Source organism: Haliotis rubra, unplaced genomic scaffold (assembly GCF_003918875.1).
Source record: "Haliotis rubra isolate DU_JTF1 unplaced genomic scaffold, ASM391887v1 Scf136, whole genome shotgun sequence".
NCBI lineage: Eukaryota > Metazoa > Mollusca > Gastropoda > Lepetellida > Haliotidae > Haliotis > Haliotis rubra.
Window position 1 is genome coordinate 1,587,733 of NW_025765292.1, and position 21,548 is coordinate 1,609,280.

At 38.3% G+C, this 21,548-nt stretch overlaps 1 protein-coding gene across 1 annotated transcript in view; it reads left to right on the plus strand.

Annotated features, from left to right (window-relative positions):
* The first annotated feature begins 1,030 nt into the window (after positions 1-1,030).
* Positions 1,031-21,548, plus strand: part of LOC124268083 (kinesin-like protein KIF13B) — a 256,588-nt gene continuing 236,070 nt past the window's right edge. Inside the window, 2 exon segments of the mRNA XM_046703101.1 lie at positions 1,031-1,241; positions 1,365-1,437. Of these exon segments, the coding sequence (XP_046559057.1) occupies positions 1,187-1,241; positions 1,365-1,437 (128 nt within the window). The 5' untranslated portion in view covers positions 1,031-1,186.

The window sequence follows — 21,548 nt, forward strand, 5'->3', positions numbered from 1 at the left end:
CATCTTTCAGTGTTCTCGAAGATTGAAACACCTGCTTTACAATGGTAATAGTGTTTAAAGGACATTGTGGTGGGATTTTAGGGTGGATTCGGGTGGAATTCAGGGGTTCGAAATATCCTCCTTTTGAAATATATCTCAGTGATGCCTCTATATACACTCAACAGACAGACACACACAACAACAACAAACCAAAAAACATTCTCACACTCACAAAGACGCGCGCGCGCGCTCCCACAAACACAAAAAAAACCACTCACACACACATACACCGCATCACCTTGGAAATGTGAATCTTCCAACGTCCAAATATTCCTTCCCACTGAAGGTAACAATTAAAATATGTCACTACCTTATGATTATATTTTTTTAACTTGGTCATCAGTGCTTTATGCGCAGTAATACGTACTGATCTAACGCATAATACCAATTAATATTATGTTGTTATGAACACATTCTTGATTACATTCTTTCTTTAACAACAAAACAACAACAGAATAATACCACTACAGATACGCACATCATTATTATCCTTGTTATTATCATTATTATTATTATTATTATTAGATGACATCATTCGTGTCCAGCTCATATTAATGCATTATTTGTTGAGGTGTCTTGAAATTGGCACGGGTACACACATATGGTTGTGATTATCATTTAATAACACAGCAAAACACGATCTTTGTATGGATTTCTTGTAAAAATCGTAAATGTGAAATCAATTACATATTTTATGAGAATTAGAGAGTTATGCATATTTGCGCAGTATTTTTAAAATTCAACACATGAACTGTGATCGTTTGGTTTGGGCAACTCAAGATCGTTGTCTCCAAAAGACTCTAGAGATATAACAACACGTTATTTCAATGAAAATTGAAAGCAAACATCATCTGTTTCCTAATTTCCGCTCAGGAAATATTCAGACTTTGTGAAATACAACATGATTAAAAATCCAAGTTTTTGAATTTCGCGCGTAGTCTACCCAATCGTAAACCGGAAGTATGAATCATAAGGGGCCCGGATGGTGCATTAGTATAGCCAATATGGCGACTCTTGTGTGAATTTACCAGGTGAAACGGAGGAAAATATTGAATGGAGATGCTGTCGTTTGTTTACAGCTAGTGTTGGCGACATTTCATATCTAGGAGATACATTTACTGGAGGAGTGTGAATTCTACTAAGGAAAATGACGACGGATAAGGTTAAAGTCGCTGTTAGGGTTCGCCCTATGAATAAGCGAGGTAAGAACAGGCGGCGATCATTATGAAAATTTCAGTAAGCACATCGCGAATAAGGATTTTACTGTTTTTTAACTTTTTAGTTAAAAAATTTGTAACATGTACTTTATTGTACGTTTAATTCAGAGCTGGATATGACAACGCAGATCGTGGTGGATATGGAGAGAGATCAGACGATTCTACGTCCATTAAAAGACAGGTAGGACGCTGTCACCTCATACGATTGTGTAATATTATAACATCACATAACACGCTTCAAAAACAACCTCATTACGAAATAGTATTAAAAGTCCTATAAAACAATCTACATTAATTCATATTTCTCACATTTTCTTGATTTCTACTGTACGCTGATTGGACCGATATGGATTGTTTATTGGGTACCATGGTCGTGGGTTGCCACGCCCCCACAGCCAAAGGCATTATTTGATGTATGTAGTATTACTCCATCAACAATGTAATTGTTTATATTAGGCCAATTATAGAATACCAATTAACACCATTATATAATTGCCTGCCATATAAGTAACTGTTATCTCCATCAGAAGCAGATGATAAGGGGCAGGTGAGAATAACAGTGTATTGTGACTTGGCAGGGTATTGTCCAAGTTGCATCTTGTTACATATTAATCCTCTGTTATGTATCATTTAGTAAATGGGGATTTGTACCTCATTCAGATAAGATTAGATGAAGATTGTGTGAGGTTTGTTGTGAGAGTATGCTAATCCAAAGATGATGTAAGTTACCTGTTGCTGTGACATGGTGGACATTCGGTGTGGACACTGGACAGCTGTGATTCAGAGCAGTTCTGCTCATTATCTATTGTGCCAAGGTTTAAATAAGAACAGCCAATGTCTAGTTACTTCATATCTTATTTTTTCTACTGGCATGTTTTTTTAACTCTGTTTGCTGGTGAAGTGATAACAATCACACATTTGGTAATATGGTCCTTTTTCATTTGTTAAAGTCTTTTGCATACATCTATATCACAATACATATTACTGTCTACTGTCTTTCTGATACATGTATTGCCCACCTTTTCTCCAACCCCAGCCCCACCCTGTCCTCGTCCCTGTCCCCATTCCCCTCGCCAGCCCTGTTCCCGTCCCCGTCCCCATCTTGTAACCCAACTGACTAGTGATTATGTCTCTCCTTCCCTGATACTTGTGTCACGTTATTGTGCAGGTTACCTGCCTACAGAACCATATCTGTTCGTACCTGAAACACAAATATTTCTAATATTATGAATTCCTGGTCAGTCATGTCACAGGTTAATCTATATATTTGATTTAATTTAATGCTTTACAATTGATAAGGGTAATAAGACAGGTCTGAGTGAACTCTGAAAAGATTGTTAATAATCTGAGCCTAGTTCCTGTAAGACGATATGATATTCATTAAGGTTACGTTGCCTTGAACACACCTTGCATTGTAAATCAATTATGTTGATCGGTAGTCCAAGTACTTTTGCCATTGTTATGACTCCCCTGCTCCAGTCTGCATTGATCTGTGGCGCTGGCATGATGCATGCCATTCAGTGGTAGTACAACCAAACCCACCTGTTCTACTGGATCCTACATGCCAAATGAAAGCTATAGCACCTTCTACAATCTCTCAGATGTCTTCCAGATGATGATAATCTCTGTTATGTTAATGCAGGAATCTTTATGTTGATGAATACATCATACTCAGGGTTATTCAGTGCATCCTTGGGAGCACTGGAGGAGAGATAGATTGAACTTGTAGCTGATTTCCATATCCAGTGTTTATTTTGTCTTCGCTAAGCTGTGTAATACTTTTCTTATTATGTTTGAAAACGCTGGCAGAGGGTAATATTCACAAAGTTATTGGTCTGGGGACTGTATGATAGAGAAGAATAACATTGTTAAATGTCATCTCCATCACCGCTTCATCAGTAATCATCTGAAACAATTCCACATCTCGTCCTTGAAGTAGTCTTGGACTGTGAGGTAATTGAGTGCTCCAGTAGCTCGCATCACTAATCTTTATGTCAAAGCACATTACCAAAAAGAAGGAATAAATGTCAGAACTCAAACCTGTCTCATATCATATTGTTCCTCTATGTCCTTTGCTTTGAAAGATCTAATCCCAATCAGTTCACTCTGATCATTGATATTTATATTGTATGTTCCTGTTCTGAGCACTTAAACCAGTGAGGCTTATTAGTTTGGAAGAGATACTTGTCTGGATGTTTGAAATTACATGAGGTAGTTATGTTTTTGGTTGTTTTGATTTCATGACATAAATTCATTGACTGTCCTGGATGACAAAATTCCTGATCTTGAAGTGAAATCAAATGCTGACATGAGTTCTACAACAAGAATAAACATACATGGTATTCTGGCATTCAAATGTCCTGTACAAATAACTGAATTATGGAAGCCATGATTTCCTTAAGCCAAAATCTATACCAGCATTTGAGAAGTTTTTATGATGTTATAAATATTTTATAGAGTCTATGTGTATATTCATATAAACATGTCTATGACATTTCCTACTAAAATCACTGTGTCCTAGAGTATGAACCTATCTGAAACCCTTTGGAAGGTTTTTCATTTTTGAATATGTATATTATGTAAACATGCTCTGTCTGCTGAATTCCACAGAAACTGAAAGCTTTCCTCTTCCCCTTACAGTCCTTTTAACACCATTATGATAAAAAAGGCTGAACTAGTTGTGTTTCATATTTTACAGCCTATTTATATCAATATGATTCTTTGAATTGACCATACTTCAATTATTCACAACTTCTGGTTGTGTAAGCAAATAACTTGATTTTGAAAAAAGATGTAACTGCTCCTGAGCTTGTGGGTTAGTGATGTTATTGTAAGTTGTTGTAAACTCATACAGATACTTGTGGGCGTAACTACCTACATGTATTGTTAATAGTGGAGACTTGTCGACACATTGCCTTTATTTTACATTTTCAGTTTATAAATATTGTGAATATGTTTGATGTAATTTTTGGGATATCCTGTTTTCTTTAACATATCTTTGAATATTGTCTTCTTTCAGGAGTAAATAGTTATTTTTTGTTAACTTAACACCTGAAATTGACAAAAAAACCTTGGGGAAACATACAGACAAAAGTATGTTACCTTGGATAACCTGTTTGTTGTTTGGGCTTTTTAAATAGAAAAATATCAACGGATGTAATATATTATAACATTCCTTATTGGAACTACATAATCATGATAATGTGCAATGTTCATATAGAAGAAGATTTCAAGAAATATGAGTCTGAAGTGTTCTCTCAGCTTAGTAAGATCATCAGCACAAGGTCAGATATTTTTCTCCTAGTTTATCCTTTGAGAAGGTTGTGACAATGGAAATGTTTCTTGTTTTTTTGGGTTTTTTTTAAAAATGGTTCTAAAAAAATTGCTACTCTTCCAGTGCCCCAATGTTTGATGTAGGCTTCTGTAGTGTCTGTGGCAAGATGTCTGTGAGTGATGCAGATGCTGTAGACGTCCATGTGGATGGGGGAGAGGAGTACAGGATGTAAAGCGATCCCCTCTTGTTTATGTTCAGAGAGGGATCTTGTAAACACCTGTACAGAAAACTTTCCTGTAAACTTGCAGCCAGGTTGTTTTGTTTTCTAAGGAAATGAATCGTGTATTTAAGTTTCCTGTATATTCTATGTTCATAGATGCTTTATTGGACAAACTATCGGGTTCTCTGCAGAGACATAGACATCACAGAACTGATACTAGTCTATCTTTCCATGTGAAATGTTTCACATGTTGCTGTAGGATGTAGGGGATACTCACTGTAGGATGAACAGGATGCTGTCTGTAGGGGATGCTGACTACGATTCAAGGGTTGCCATCAGTAGGATGTAGGGTTTGCCATCTAAGGATGTGATGCTGGCTGTTGGATTTAGGGGATGTTGTCTGTACGGCATAGGGGATGGCATCTGTTGGATGTAAGGGATGCTCACCGTAGGATGAACAGGATGCTGTCTGCAGGATGTAAAGGATGCGATCTTTAGGATGTAGGGGATGCTGTCTGCAGGATGTGATGTATGCAGACTGTTTGATATAGGGGATGCTGACAGCTGGATGTTATGGTAAAGCGGTAGTCAACAATATATGTTACTAATCCTTCCGAGTTCAATCTCAGAAGAGAAGACTTTTGCTAATTTTGAGCCTTGAGTTACAGCTCTTCCATGTCTTGATAGGATTTGGAGGCCAATCCTGAGTAAAGTGTTTTCTCATGTAAAAAGCCAGTAGAAGCATGGTCCATAGACTTCCAAATGAAAGTTAACAGTGTCTGTCTCCTGAGGTTTTTAGTTAAGTTCCCCTTTCAGATCCTTCCTTTCTCATTTGGAAGCTCAAACGGAATTTAGACCCCCTCCACATTTTGTTGATACAATTAATATCCTGGCCTTTGAATGGCATATGATCATATTACTGTGAACCTAAAAGTTATTAAGATTGATTTCTGTGGAATGAAGTAACTATTATTGATGTCTAAAAGTTATTTTCAGAAAGTTAAAACAGCGCATTGAGGGAAGCTGTGAACTACTCCTGCTGACTATAGTGTTGAGTCTGTCAAGGCTTTTGTAATTAATCTTTTTGGTTTATTCATTTTCAATTTATATTCCATTATTTAGTCAATATATAATTATTACCTAATTGTACTTCTCGTGACTGATGTTAGTAGTACAAACAATCTAAAGTTATCACAGAGACAACGTTCAAGCGTTACCTCTGTCTGTTTAAATCCTTGTTGTGTCAGTAAACCCTTGTGCCTCAGATTTGATCTCTGCTAAGTGTAGGCATTGCTACTGGTGCTATGTCAATGGCTCTGTTCAGCCTGAACTTTGGACACCAAGTATATTAATGATTCCGGGCCTTGTGCTATCATATGACAGAATCATTCATTTGTTTAGCGATGCTGTTTGGATTAAGCCATGTATGTATTATTTCACAGGGACTGTTGCCTGTTCCATGTAAGTGCAGTTACACTTGAACTGTTAAGGACATACTTTTATGGATAACAACTGCTTTTGCTTTTTGAGTGTGACATTTTGACAACGGTACAAGAATGAGTATCAAAACGTGGCACACATGAAATGAAAGAAAATGTTTCCAGAATAAATGATTGTCATTATTGTACTTCCCAACTTCTAAAAAGCAGTTGACAGAATCTGTTGCTGGTCAGATTTAAGCCATGCATGCTTCGTTACATCAAAATGATTTCTATTGGTGAGAAATGAGTCTGTGATAAAACCGAATATTTCTTTCTAAAGACAACATTAGAATCATGATCTACAGGAACACACACATGATTAGTTATAACAATCTGGACAACACAACACTGTCCCATGTTGTATTGGTATTCATATCCTGCTCCCATAAATCCTGTCTGTGTTTGGTTTATCAGACATCTGTCTGCAGGTTACATTGTGCCAATCATATTGCAGACATAGAAGTCGGCCTCATCCTGTGGTTGGAGACAGATATGTCACCATCCACATCTGTGAGATGGGATTTAATGCCGAGAGACTGCTTTAGTGCTGATGAGATGCTACTATAGATGGAATATTGTTATGTGTAAACCAACCAGTGACAGAAATATAGATGAAATTATAGCTAATTTGATCAAACATCCCGACAAGATGGCTGCAAAGGGATGCCATTCTTTTATCTAATAAAATGTTCAACTTTTTCTAACACAGTATCGACTATAGACAGAGGATAGTGTTGAATATTTTTATCAACTATAATCTTGTTATATGAATTCAGTTACAAATTAGGATATGCTCTTTCCTTTCAACCTGGTGTTGAATTATGATGTCACAAATGTGGTGGACCTAGGGTGTCAATTGTGTAAGTACATTTGGGAACAATCACTGGAGTTTGTTTACAGGCGAGGGTCACACAAAATGGACATTGGCCAGATCCCTCCCTATAGAAGCTGACGAAGGTTACAAATTCATCTCACTGTTATGACATTGAAAACAAGCATAGACAAAAGTCTTGTTTCATTGGAAACATCAGAGACCAAACGAGGAGTGTCATAAAAAGATTGGAAATGTATTTGGCGAGGGTGATATCATTTAACATACTCATGAATAAAGAATCTCCTAGTAACCAGCTAAGTCTTAAACAAATGACTGTTTCTTTAGAACATGGATCAGTATGATGCTCGAGAACGAAGCCCCATACTGAGTGGAATGATGATGATTCCTCTGTTTGACAGGCTATCTATACTTAAGACGGACATCTCATACATATTCAAATCGATGTATCATAATTTGTTACAGTCTTCTTCTCAGGCAGCAGTTTCAGCTGATAGGCTTGCAGCTAAAGATGCTTTTGGACAGAAGATTAGTCAAACTATTGATTTGATCATGTTTAATATTGATGAACGATTCAGTTTGAATTGTGGAAACAGATAAAGAGGAAAGAGAGGAAGCTACATGTTTCATTGTCTCTGCTGCTATTGATCAAGGCTGCGTCTTGTGGCAGTCTCCTAGTCGATCTTCCTGCTCCACAGACCTCGCTGTTACTCGTACATCAAGACATGGACATGTGTGCCTATGTGAAGAAATTTAAATCAGCTTACATTTGTCTTCAGTATTAGGTCAAAAACTCTGTTTAAGGTATGGTATTTAGGTACAGTTGCACTCAAACTGCACTTAGAGCAATAAGTGACTTGAATGGTTGGACTGATTGTCATAATATCGACCTCTGGTTGGTCTAGATGGATACAGTTATTTACAGGCTGTCTTGAAACAGCTGAAATATTAGTCACTGTGGTTTTTAACAACTGAACTCATATTTCATATTTAGATATACTTTATTCATATTTCTAAGATGCCTAGCTGTTAGAACAATCGAAAAAAAAATACATTATGAGACAATAAAGGTATAGTTTTTTGATGACGTAACAATTGAATGACGTTATCCCGTCACTGCGCCATTCTAGTGTGCCCCTCGTAATCGAATTATTTTACATTACGTCACAATGTAAGTGGCGTCCACGATGCATGTCAGTTGTCATCGCCGTCGCGACCTCCTACAGTAAACTACTCCGTTGCATCCAGTTTCTTGGTTTGCAGTTGCTTCCGCGCAGCTAACATCACTGGTGGAAACATTACGTTTATGTTTTACGACGGTTAAAATGTGTCAATTCGACTCACAAGATTTCAGCAACACGGTAGCGTTAGCAATGTTTACATTCCCACAATGCAATGCGTGGAATGTCGCTTGACTACTCAACTTCCTCTGGATGTACTGATCTAAACTTACGCTGATAGTAGAAATGCAACGTTCATATTGCCCCATATGGTTTACGTTAATGACAGATGTAATTAAAATAATTCAGAAGATATTTAATCGAGCGTAAACCCGTCATCAAACTGTTATCATTTGTTTATTCTGGTAGCGTTAGATCTTAGCATTAGGGGGCAGACACATCAATAGAACAAGCGCACCAGTTAGCCCTGTCGAGGATTCTTAATTTAGGTCACCGACACCGTCATTTGTTTTCTACCTTAAATTAATCGTAATTATCCTTAGAAAGTATTAAATTTAGCATCTTAGAAAAGATGTAAAGTTAAGCTCTACCCCAATGTGTTTTGTAATAAAGTATAGTTTTGCCCTGAACTATTATAACATCAAAGCACTTTCGGACTACCGTCCTCATGCTTTAATTATAATAGTTCAGGGCAAAACTATACTTTATTACAAAACACATTGGGGTAGAGCGAACTTTATTTCTTAATTAGATATACTTTATTCCTAAAACTCACAAGAGATACGATGATGGTCTTCCTTATGATCCAGAGTTTAAAGGGATCTCAAGGGGTTTTGTGTGACTAAATATAGATATATGTTGCTTGGTTGTTCAAATTGTGAATGAAAAGTTTGTCTTTACAAAGATGTGGGTTTGATTCACAGTGTGAATACAATGTGGAAACCTGTTCCTTTAGTCTACCAGAGTCAGATAGCTGGAACAATGCTAAAACCTCAGTATTTTAAAAGGTTGAGATATAATTCCTACTTGTTGAGAATGAGATATTTAATATACTTACCGAGTACTGTGATGTACTGAGTTACCCTTATCACTGGTCTGGGAATGATATTACTCTATACTTGAATGGGCGTCTTGAGTCTGAATGTGGGACTTTGACGTTTTTATATGATCTGTAGACACTTTAACATCTTCTTTTCAAGACCAGTCGTTGCAAATGTCAATGTTCCACTGATTCAGCTGTGTATTGATTACGTTGCAACCGACTCCAGGAACTGATGACTGGAGGAGGAGGAAGATAGACATGGAAGTTGTACAACTTAAAAAGTTTGCAGTCTTCGCCCTGGAGTAAACCTTTTAATGTCCATGTGAACTTGTAATGTTTTAGCGTGATGAGTGTCGGCAAGTATACCAAGTGTACATGATTAGTTGAAACTCTGCAGGCTGGCTTAGTTAGACACACAAGTTAGTGAAGGCATCAGGAGAGAGGAGGTTGAACCCATGGTATTGAGATGTCCTCAACGTCTTGGTCATCATCTGTTTCTGCTGTTTTGCTGTGTGGATGATATTCCTACATGGATGAAATAGCTGTTCCAATCTATACATGATGTTGTGGCCATTTTACATATTTACAGAACACTAGGCTGACTTTGAAAGATAGTTGACCCATGGAGATTTAGGTTAGAATTGGTCTTCAGCAACCCATGCTTGTCATAAGAGGCGACTAATGGGATCGGGTGGTCAGACTCGCTGACTTGGTTGATACATGCCCTTGTTTCCCACTTGCATAGATCGGTGCTCATGGTGTCAATCACTGGCTTGTCAAACTTGAATATTTACAGACTGCCGTCTTATAGCTGGATAATTGCTGAGTGTGGCGTTCACACAAAAACTGAGAGAAAACAATTAACCTTAGTATTTTTAACACAGATTGCATCAAATGTGCTAGGTTTCTGCCTCCGGGCAATCCCTGACACAAAAATACTAGTTTTCACCAGTAGACTATCATCAAAGTTCAGTTTCCAGATTATTGTTGTGGAAGAAATATATTATTAAAGATAATGTCAACGGTTGATTGGTATGTTATCAGATTCCTAAAGTAAGATATCTTTCCTGGGTGTATGAGTCGTTGTTCTGTGATGGCTCCATAGCGTCTGTATCTGTGTGATGGCTGCAAAGTTCACATATTGTGTGATGTATGTGTTGGAGACTGGTGTGGTGTGAGATATAATGGTTCAATGATGAATGCATTCTGTGGAGACAGTCTGATGATTTCAAGGTATATGATTGTATCAGAATTGTGACAGGTCAGATAGGTTGAAAGGATGATGACGTCTCGGGTGTCTAGCACTGATTGTATTGTGCTGATATCAACATTCTCTGCAGTAAACAATGCAGGAACCATTGACTATGTGAGCAACAGCTTTATTGACCACAAGTACAATAGGTATTTTAAAAACTTGAATGTCAAGATTTCTACGTGGCTTAAGTGTCAGATTACATTAAACCTGTTGACTTTTTTTAGTCTAACTACCAAATAATATCATGAGGTTTTTTGTAATATATTTGTCCTAAAATGATAAATAATCTTGTTCGACTCCAAATTTCCCCTTGTTGGCTGCCAATGTGCAGATATTTTTTCAAAAGTAAAATTTTAAGTAACCACAATTATGTCATGGATAAAATTCTTTGTAAGTTTCATATTTTGAGTCAATTCAAGTGACTAGTAACATCAGCTTATAAGTATAGCTTAATGGTTAACGATTAGAACAGGTGGTATGTGTTGTAATGTTGCACATATCACACAGTGTATAATCAGTAATGTGCCAATGAGCGAGTACACATCCAAGCTCTGGATGCTGGGTTGTATGGAGTCGGGGTTCAGCAACAACAGCAGCAGCTATCAGTGGAGTGCAGTGTAAAGTGGTAATTCCCAGCAATGTGGAGTATTTGCAGTAGAAGGAGCACCTGCCAGCAGTCATGTAGTCATCACTATCAGCACCCCATTCATACTGCACTAAAATACATAGCCTTGCTCCAAGGCTGTACTGCATGATAAATCTGCATGTGTATAGTAGTTCTATAAGTATAATAGGCAAGTCGAGATAAGTTACAGCTCAGGATGCCAGTCTTTAGTACGGACATCTTATTGTCCCTATACATGTACTACAAAAATAATGTTTTACACTAATAATTATTGCCTTTTAGACTTGTGCAAGTGTAAACAAAAGATAATCATCAGCTTCTGTAACATTAGGTTATGTGTCCTTATGGCTGATTTTAGAATGCAAGGCCAAAAACTATAGTTTTGCATGTGTGATCTATTTGATAAAGTTAGCCAATGTTCACAGAGAGAACAAGATATATTGTAGTGGTGACTTGAACCAGTTTATCTGATGATCTCACTCTGAGCTGACATATAAATACAGCATTCAGGTCATTTTATCTCTGTCAGCGTAATGCTTGATTATCTTCCTTGTCATTCTATTCGTGGACATTATCAGTTGACTGTCACTTGACTAATTGACCTGTTAGTCAAATAGTTTGTCTTGAAAATGTGACAAGATATATAAAATAATGGAATGAAAACATGAACAATGAGAAATACAATAAAATAGAAAAACACATGAAAATATAGATTACGTTTGAGATGAAATTATTTCATGTTCTGACAGTTTTGTGTGGCTAGAAATATCCCTGTCTGTTCAAGCTGTTTGTGCACTGAGAGACCATGCACTCGGGGCTTGTGTACTTAAGGTCATCCAACCTTGATAATAGAATACCAATAACATATCAATATATATTTCACCCATTTTATTATCTGCATATATGATGGTTTTCAACTGGTACTGATAATATGTTTATCATATGACATTCAGTTTGATAATGTACACTATTGTCTGAATAATGGATGTCATTTGATAAAAGTGGTGCATTCATACCTATTGTCATAGGATTCTGGTGTGCGAAGGGGCACAACTGGGGACAGGGAATCATGGTGGCTGGGTGACCAGTACCTCCCATGATGAGAGAGTGAGGTGATACACCTGGGGAAGGAAGGAAGGAAGGAGGTAGACACTGGGGGTCGAGTTGGAAGTATACCTGTTGTTGGTACAGGTGTAAGTCTGTCTGGGCGTAGTGGCTCCACCTGGTGGAGATTCAGTTCTTCACAGAACCAGATGGAGGTTTGAGGGATGCGATGGTGGAGATGATGGATTCACATGTTTCGTCTGCGCCTTCATCCCACACCATTCATATCATACTGGAAAATCAAAACAAACATTCATACTGAAGGAAGTGATAAGTGGGAGGGCATCGTTACCTTATGATTGTTACGAGAACATATGTAAATTAGATTGTTACGAGAACATATGTAAATTAGATCGTACACACTTTGAAATGAAATTTCTAGGGTTGTGGTGCATTTAGCTGTTTCATGACAAGACTACGATATCTGCAGTTTGATGCACAGAGTAAACAGTGCTATAAACATCTTGATAAACAAGGTAAATTTTTCTGTCTTAGTTTCAGAATCTGTGGCAGGTGCTTGGAAGAACATCATGGTGTACACTGTGAGCTGGCGTTGCTCCACTAAATGATGGCAGACTGCTGTAGTCAATATTGCATCTTGGCTGTTAGGAATTCTTAATGTGTATGACTGTTCCTGTTATGAGGACAGGTGCAATAGATGTCTATTTCAAATTTTATGAGCAATTCGAAGGCAATTCTTAATCTAAGGTATGGCTGTTTAATATATTATGAGGTGACATGTGTTTGTAGGAATGTCTGATGTGTACATTGTCAGATGTTACATAAGTAGTTGTGCTGTCTAGGTAGATTACTGGGAGAATTGCTGATGCAGGGAAATCATGGACCTGTATGTTTCGGATGATGGGCACATATTGTGATGTGGCTTCTGTAGCTGTAGATCAAAAACATACTCAGTTTATATAGCTTTAATTGGTTAGTTGGTGGTCTACATTGGTAATTATATAGTAGCAGGAGGTGATGTAACATGGAAATGTTATAGGAAATATCGATAAAGTTATCTGTTAGAGATGGATGTTGCATTTACAGGATGCTGCATGGCATCTACTTCAAACATGTCTATGACACATGCATTAACCTTTGCTAGGACAGGAATAGTTGGCAGTTCTCTGAAGTAATCTGCAGTGTGATTCCATTGTAGTGTTATCTGTGTTAGTAGTCTGCAGTGTGTTTGTTGTGTATGCGTCCCCTACAGTCAGTTGGTCATTCTCCTGCACCTGCCTCAAGGCATCATCCACTCAAGGAGCTCTGGGGGGAAGGCTTGACATTTGTGTGGAGAATATCTCAATCTAGACCCACGCTCAATTCCACCATGTGCCCTTTCCTTCATGTCTAGATTCATCTTCATCTGACGTTCTTGTAATAAAAACAGTTGCGTAATACACTGGCCGCTAGTATTGTTCAGGAAGGAATGGAGCTTTGAACATTGGCAGAGTTTTTTCAGGTGCCTTTGTGTTGGTTTGGTTTGTTTTTTTCTAAAATACATGATCACACTTCATTCTTACTTGTGGGGAACTTTTCTTTCCAAATGTAGGCTAATGGTAGCACTGACATACCCAGCAGGTGCTTGTACAGTTTAATGGGGTAAGCCTTTTCTTCCACAGATGACTGCAAGTTTGTGCTTAGTACTAAAAGGCAAAAGCTACCAATTACTCAGGGACAACGTCTGACCTGATAAAAATGTCTATGCTGTGTCCAAACAGATATAAGTGTGTGTGCTGTATATGTTCACTATATAAGTACTTGTTTCACTATATTAGCATCAAATGACGTAGGTAGTGGGTGGGTCGCTAAGTGTCCATGATTGTAACAGCTCTGCTGCAGACACTGGACAACTAATTAGGACCAGACTCAAGACCAGACCGGGATTTGTAAGGACAAACGTTACAAACTGTTCTCCTTGCTCAGCCCTGCTACCTCACAAGACATTAGGATTGTCTATTCATAAGCATTGTGCCTTTGTCTGTGTCTGTCAATAACCTTTTGTCAAAGTTCAGCTGGCCCAGAGAAGTGCTGACTGATGAGTTATGTAGTAAATATGTTAGAATGTCCCTCAGGATCTGTGAGGGGTCTGATTTATTGAGGTAAAGTAAAGGTCCCTCCATACTTGACTGATTCAGCTCTTGAGCCTTGTTACAAAGTACTCTGACTTCTTGATTGTCTCGTTCTGTATAATATGAAGGATTTCATGAAAGTGGTAAATGTCAGTAACACTGGCCATTGATGGCTTCCTCTTTTGCTGGAACAGAGTATATGACTACATTACTGCTAGAAGCAGCAGCTTCTCACTCACTTATGCAGTCTGTCTCATAGTCTGTCTCACAGTCCCTGAACCACATTATTTCCCCTATTGCCTAGCCCTCTCTGCAGTGCTAAAGCTCTAAATAAAGCAAGTCTAGATTTCCTCAGGTTTCCTGAATCTCTGGTCTCCCTGGGGCTCATTTTCAATTTAAATGGGCTTGTTTGTTACTATCAAAATTATATATATTCAGAGACTAAGCATTAGTCTATCTGTCTCTGTACTCCTCATGGTGTTTATGGCAACTGAAGGTTTGTTATCACAGCTTTAGAAAGATCTTATTATACTTCATCATAGATTCATTATAGAATAATATTTTTTGTCCTTGTATGAAGGCATATTTTCAATAAAAAGAATTTGTGAAAAGGCAAACATGTTTGAGGAATAATCAGTATGATGCTTCTTGTCAGACTAGATGCTTCTTTGCAGGCTTGATGTTTCTTGGCAAATTTGGGGAACTCTAGTCAGTCTGCATAGTTTCTGAACACAGCAGTTACTTTTAGTCTACACAGAGACCATATAATCTATTATATGGTCTCTGGTCTACACTCTCTCAAAACGTTAGTCTGTAAGCTTAAGTCTGCAGAGGTAGTTGTAGTCCTTTACCTTTGACCTGCCGCAGTAGAGGCAGGAAATAATAATGGAAGCAGTTTATGACAGCTTGTTCTGCCTTTCAATTATCCAACAGTCATTGCTGTCTGTGGCTCTAATGCCTCCCAACATCCCCAATCAATAATATCTGCTATTGGATAACCTGATGATATATCCTGGCTTCTGGAGCAGTTATACTCTGTACATATGTTACATCATGGATGCTGAATTACTGATGTAACAATCCAGTGTCAGTTGGCAACAGTGTTAACTATAACAGCGTTATGATGGTACCATATGATAATGACGATATTGACACCCAGAGGCTGAGAAACAGAGACAGGTATCCGATGAATGTGTTAATGAATTAGCCATGACAAGACTTGAAGCATTGATTATGACAGGTTACACAATCATCCCCTTTGGCTGTCGATGTAGATTCAACTTGCTGTGATGGAGTGTGAGGATGCAGCCCCAGGTGTCAGCATGTCATCCACCATGTGATGAAGTTTTCACTTAAGTAAACAGTTTAGGAGGATGTTGTGACAAATTTTGAAGTATTGTAATGTGATAAGAATATGATGCAATAAAAAAATTAACAGTGAGTAAGTGACTTAATTTTACGCTGCACTCAGCAATATACCAGCTATATGGTGGCGGTCTCTAAATAATTGAGTCTGGATAGACAATCCAGTGGTCAACAGTATGAGCATCGATCTACGCAATTGGGATGTTTCAACCAAGTCAGTGAGCCTGACCACCCGATTCCGTTAGTCACCTCTTACAACAAACATGGGTTACTGAAGATCAATTCTAACCCGGATCTTAAAAAAAATTAAGACTAAATATTAGTCAAAACTGTTGTGTGGTGCATTGTGTGAAACTACATTTTTCAGATGAATTGATTTTTATTCTTGGAGTCAATGTCATTAGTTGCAGAAAATACTGCTTAAAATTGGACAGGGTCATGTACAAATTAATCAGTTTATCATGTATATTACTCACATTTCACAAAACACTTAGTACACAAGATAACACAGCATTAGATGAATACTGTTGTTACAGTTGTATTGTGAAACATACTACATTGTTATGTAACCTGTGTCAGATGAGAACGATAATGAGAATTGCCCAATCTTTACTTAAATGGTGGTCCTGAAGATAAAGATTTATAGACATCCTTGAAGATTGTGAAACACAGTATCCCTTGTATTGCCCTTGAATGATGTAAAAGACTATTACTAATTCTGGATCTGTTCATTGGAGCAAAACGGTGGAACTTTTGTACTTCTTACAGACTGTGAATACTTGAACATGTTCAATGGTGTAGGACACCTAAGCTGACCCTAGGGACCAGACTTTACTTGAAGGCCCGTGACACTCTGGTTGAAGTCAGAGACCATGATGATAGCATTGTGTGTAGTGCACTGTTCTTGTTCTTTAGGTTGCAGTGAATGAAGGATAGGATTTCCCAACTCCTGACCGAAGCCTGTCCATCATGGTTTGATGGATATCTGAGACATATAGGAGCTTGTGTACTTCTGAACTTGAGATTCCAGGCATTGACTGGTCATTATTATAGTACTTGACTTGATGTGTGTGGATCAGTGCTGTGAATTACCAGCAAGGACATGGTCTGAGAACACTCTGGCTGTACTGATTTGATTGCTGAAGGAATAGCTTCAGGGCTAGCCACCATGTTAACTATAGTCTTCAGTTTAATGTATTCACGGTCAATATGGAATAGTTTTATTTTGTTCTCTGGTATAGATATTTGCTTGTGTTCTTTTTCTAGATGACTGATCCTATTTATGCTTGCAAGCTGTGACAGATGATACTCAAACTGTTTTGTAAGGTTTTACCTGCTTCTGTGTGCCGTGCTGCCAGTAGCAATATGGCAGGTATGTGGTGGTGACCTGGTAGTGATTGAACCTGGACCAGACAAACCAGTGACTCATACGATGTGGCTTGGCTGTTGTTTAGTGCCGTTCTCAGCAATATTCCAGCTATATGAGGCCGGTCTGAAAATAATCAAGTCTGGACCAGACAATCCTGTGATTGACACCATGGGCATCGATCTATGCAGTTGGGATGGAATGATATGTGTCAACCAAGTCAGGGAACATGACCACCCGATCCTGTTTGTCGCCTCTTACGAAAAGCATTGGTTGCTGAAGACCAATTCCAACCCAGATCTTCATGGGTCATGACTGATATGATATGCATCAGCTGTTGCTGTCAAAGCAAGTGCTGAAGGTCCTAATCTGTACTGAAATGTGGCTGTGAAAGCAAGTGCTGAAGGTCCTAATCTGTACTGAAATGTGGCTGTCAAAGCAAGTGCTGAAGGTCCTAATCTGTACTGAAATGTGGCTGTGAAAGCAAGTGCTGAAGGTCCTAATCTGTACTGAAATGTGGCTGTCAAAGCAAGTGCTGAAGGTCCTAATCTGTACTGAAATGCTGCTGTGAAAGCAAGTGCTGAAGGTCCTAATCTGTACTGAAATGCTGTGAAAGCAAGTGTACTGAAATGTGGCAAAGCAAGTGCTGAAGGTCCTAATCTGTACTGAAATGCTGCTGTCAAAGCAAGTGCTGAAGGTCCTAATCTGTACTGAAATGCTGCTGTCAAAGCAAGTGCTGAAGGTCCTAATCTGTACTGAAATGCTGCTGTCAAAGCAAGTGCTGAAGGTCCTAATCTGTACTGAAATGCTGCTGTCAAAGCAAGTGCTGAAGGTCCTAATCTGTACTGAAATGTGGCTGTGAAAGCACAGCAGAAAGTCATGTCTTCACTGAGACATATTGTATTAGATGTTAAGGTCATGAATAGATCAAGAGTTGTGTTTGTCATATTTCTTTGTAATGGAATGTTAATTATTATTCATAAAACTACTGGTTGTTTTTTTAACTCTTCTTTCTTTGAAACTGTGAGAATAGAGTGACTTACCATGCTGGTGACAGGGTGTTCTGAGAACATCTGAGACTATTAGGTGCAAGGGAGATGTTGACTGAGAGAGCACATGACCTTGCTCTGTGGGTTTATACATTAGTGGACTAGTTAAACCTGGCTCTGGTTGTGCATCTTGATTAGGGGCATTTCTTCATGAGGAATGTATTCTTGAATAAACTTCAAACAATTGAGCCAATAAAAGCTGTTCCTGTTCACCTCCTCACTGTAATGATGTTGTCAGTGTTTCTCTCCCTGTAGCAAGTCCACCATAATGTAGTATCTAGACAGGGTCAGCCAGGAAAAACCTATTGATAAGGCTCTTCACATGAATCTGCTGGATCAGGTGCATTTCATTACGACTATCTGCACCACGGTAATTTCAAATTGATACCTTCTAGATCTCGCAAAGATTATAATTCTTAAGAAAGATCATTATTGTATAGATTAGCAGACTGTCATGATCAAAACAAGGTCATTTAGTATAGAAGTCTGTAACCCTCTTCAGCCACATCTGATATTGATGATGACTGTTGCCAGGGACAACCCAAGTCTTGACCATCTCCATCTTGCCCAGCTTGGTCAGTTATAGGATATTGAAGAACTCTCATGGATCTCTTTCGCAATCATTTAAGTGGACATATTAGCGAAAAGTTAGAATGGGAAGACTTTATATATCTCAAGGAACTTGAGATGTCTGGGAAGATTGGTTAGGCCATATTAACAAAACAGTGACTGAGGAGATCTTCACCCTTAATAACACAACACTTGGTCTCAATTAATGACCCACCCATCAAATCTCCCTCCCAAATACCAAATCACCCACACACCACCCATAATGCTCGCTGTCCACCCACCAAATTATCCTATCCATCTGTGGGACAATAATATTGAAGGCTATGATGCAGTAGTATATGGATAAACTACCCACTGAACAATATATATCTTGAGGCTGTTAACACCAAGGCTATGAATGTTGGGGTTTTTTTTCATTCTAAAGAAACAAATAAGTCAGTTACCCATCAGTTGCTTAGATGCAGAAAATCCTTTTGTAACTGTCCCAGATAAACAAACCTCCCTGACTGCTGTGCCTTGCGAGGTGATTGTCAGCAGCTGGTTTGTAGGATGGAGTTCCAGTGTATCACTCCATCTTATCCCACCGATTCACCAACATACAGACACTCATCCAGAACCAGCTCAGCACAAATAAATATTTTTCAGTCCTATACTAATTGCTTGGCATTATGTCAACACAACAAACAAACATCAATCTACAGCTGACACTCTTTATGCAAGAATAACTGTCAAATTTCTTTATAAAAACCCAGCTATTTTATTCATATATGTCAGGATAGTGTTAAATACCAGAATGTGGTCTCTAGTTTTCCATGTTGAATTGATTATCTGCACTAAGTCTGATCAACCTTGCTTTTTTCACTAACCTCAGACTCAAATGTTTAAGGTCACTGAGTGAAAATTACTAGTTGTAATAAGTGTACTTGGCTGATGATAACATTGCAAGCACTAGCTATCAACCCAACACTATGTGGAAACCGTGACTTCTATGGCGACACATGCTCAATTACGTTAGGTAGTAGGTTTTAATGCAAAATAGGTTTGAAATGTTTTTGGCTTCAAATATTGACTTTTAAAAATTTCTTCAAAATGCTTTTGATATCCATGTTTTTTAGTTCCATATTTGTATTGCTCATCTCCTTTATTTTCGCCTCCCACGCTCACTTCCTCTCACTCTTACCTTTACCTACCCACCTACACACCTACCCACCTACCCACCTACCCAGTCACTTACACTGTTGAGTAACTTGAGGAATGTTATGCAGACATTATTGTGTCCATTATTCATTTCACGATCATCAAATACATCTCATACTGTCTGGGCACTGACATTACAATTCAGGGATTGAATTTCAAGTATACCAAACTGAATAAACTGTGCATATGATTCAATCTGCTTGACAGCGTGGCCTATAGCCTGCAGATAGGTGTGTGATAGTGGCACATGCCAGAAGTATCAGTGACAGTGGTTTACCACAGTGTTTCGGAAGGACCTACATCTTTGATTGTTTGTATGCTTATGACATTTTGTCACCATGTGAAATTTGTCAGTATCAGAATGTAAACAGTAATATCAGGCCCCTGATGCACCCTGTGATCCTGATGAACCCTGTAATCCTGTGCACCCTGTGATCCTGTGCTCCTTGTAAACCTGTGCATCCTGTGCACCCTGTGATCTTGTGTACCCTGTGATCTTGTGCACCCTGTGATCCTGTGCATCCTGTGATCCTGTGCATCCTGTGCACCCTGTGGTCCTGCTGCAAGATGAATTGTTGTAGTCCAACTTCACACAACATGGAGGGATGATGGTGTATGTGAGAGTGCTGTGTGACCAATACATCCAGATATAACACCATGAAACAGCGTGAAACAAACAGACAGACAAGTTACTCTGTAAAAGGAAATGTACATATGTACACATTACAAAATACAAATGACCAGCGCAAATAGACAATATACATATTTATGATTGTATTCTTTAGTGAATATAGAAAATATTTGTACAAATATATGTTTTTTTGAAACATGGAATTATAAAGCATATAAAGTTTAAGTTACATTTTGCCTCAGTTGTAGAGCTTTTTTTTGTGAGAACAACAGGAGTGCTGTACAAAATACATAATGATGAAAGTAACTTGATATCCCATGTACAACACCTGTTGAAGTGAGGAGAAGTCCACTCTCATTTTGACCCAACCACCGTGAAATCTTCAACTGTATTAAAGTCTGTTTGCTGCACTTTTGCCATCAACAGATTAGGGTTTTGATGAATGTATTATGATTAGCTGAACTTTATAAACAGAAAGAAATATTGCTCAACTTGGGATTTTGACTTGTGGTGTCAGTCTCTAACAGGTTTCAACAAATGTTGAGTTCCCAGCATCATCAGTGATACGGGTGCACGCAGGAATGAAGTGGAATCATATTTTGCCAAGTTGAAATCAGTTTGTGTAATGAGAGACGAAAAATCCCTCCTTTTGGAGTGGAATGTGGCAAGTGTGATACCTCTTTAAGGTACCAGCCACAATAACCTGAAAACACTTGGCGTTACGTAATTCCAGTATTTTCCGGTGCAGTACGCAGAAAGTAGCTCAGTTAATATGCACTTGCAATCAGCAACACATCTTCTTTATCTCTCTTTAGCTACCACAGCTTTACATGCAGTATCGTGTTGTTATAAACCTGCTACAGGGTCAGCAGCCCCCACACCAAAAACTGTAAACTGTCGATGGAATCAGATTGTTGTTTCCAACATCTTCCAGCAGTTTACAGTAAAGATAGAAAGTTTATGCAGTACATCTCTTATTACCAGATAAAGCCCAACTGAACGCTTGTGTAAACTGTATAATTCACAAA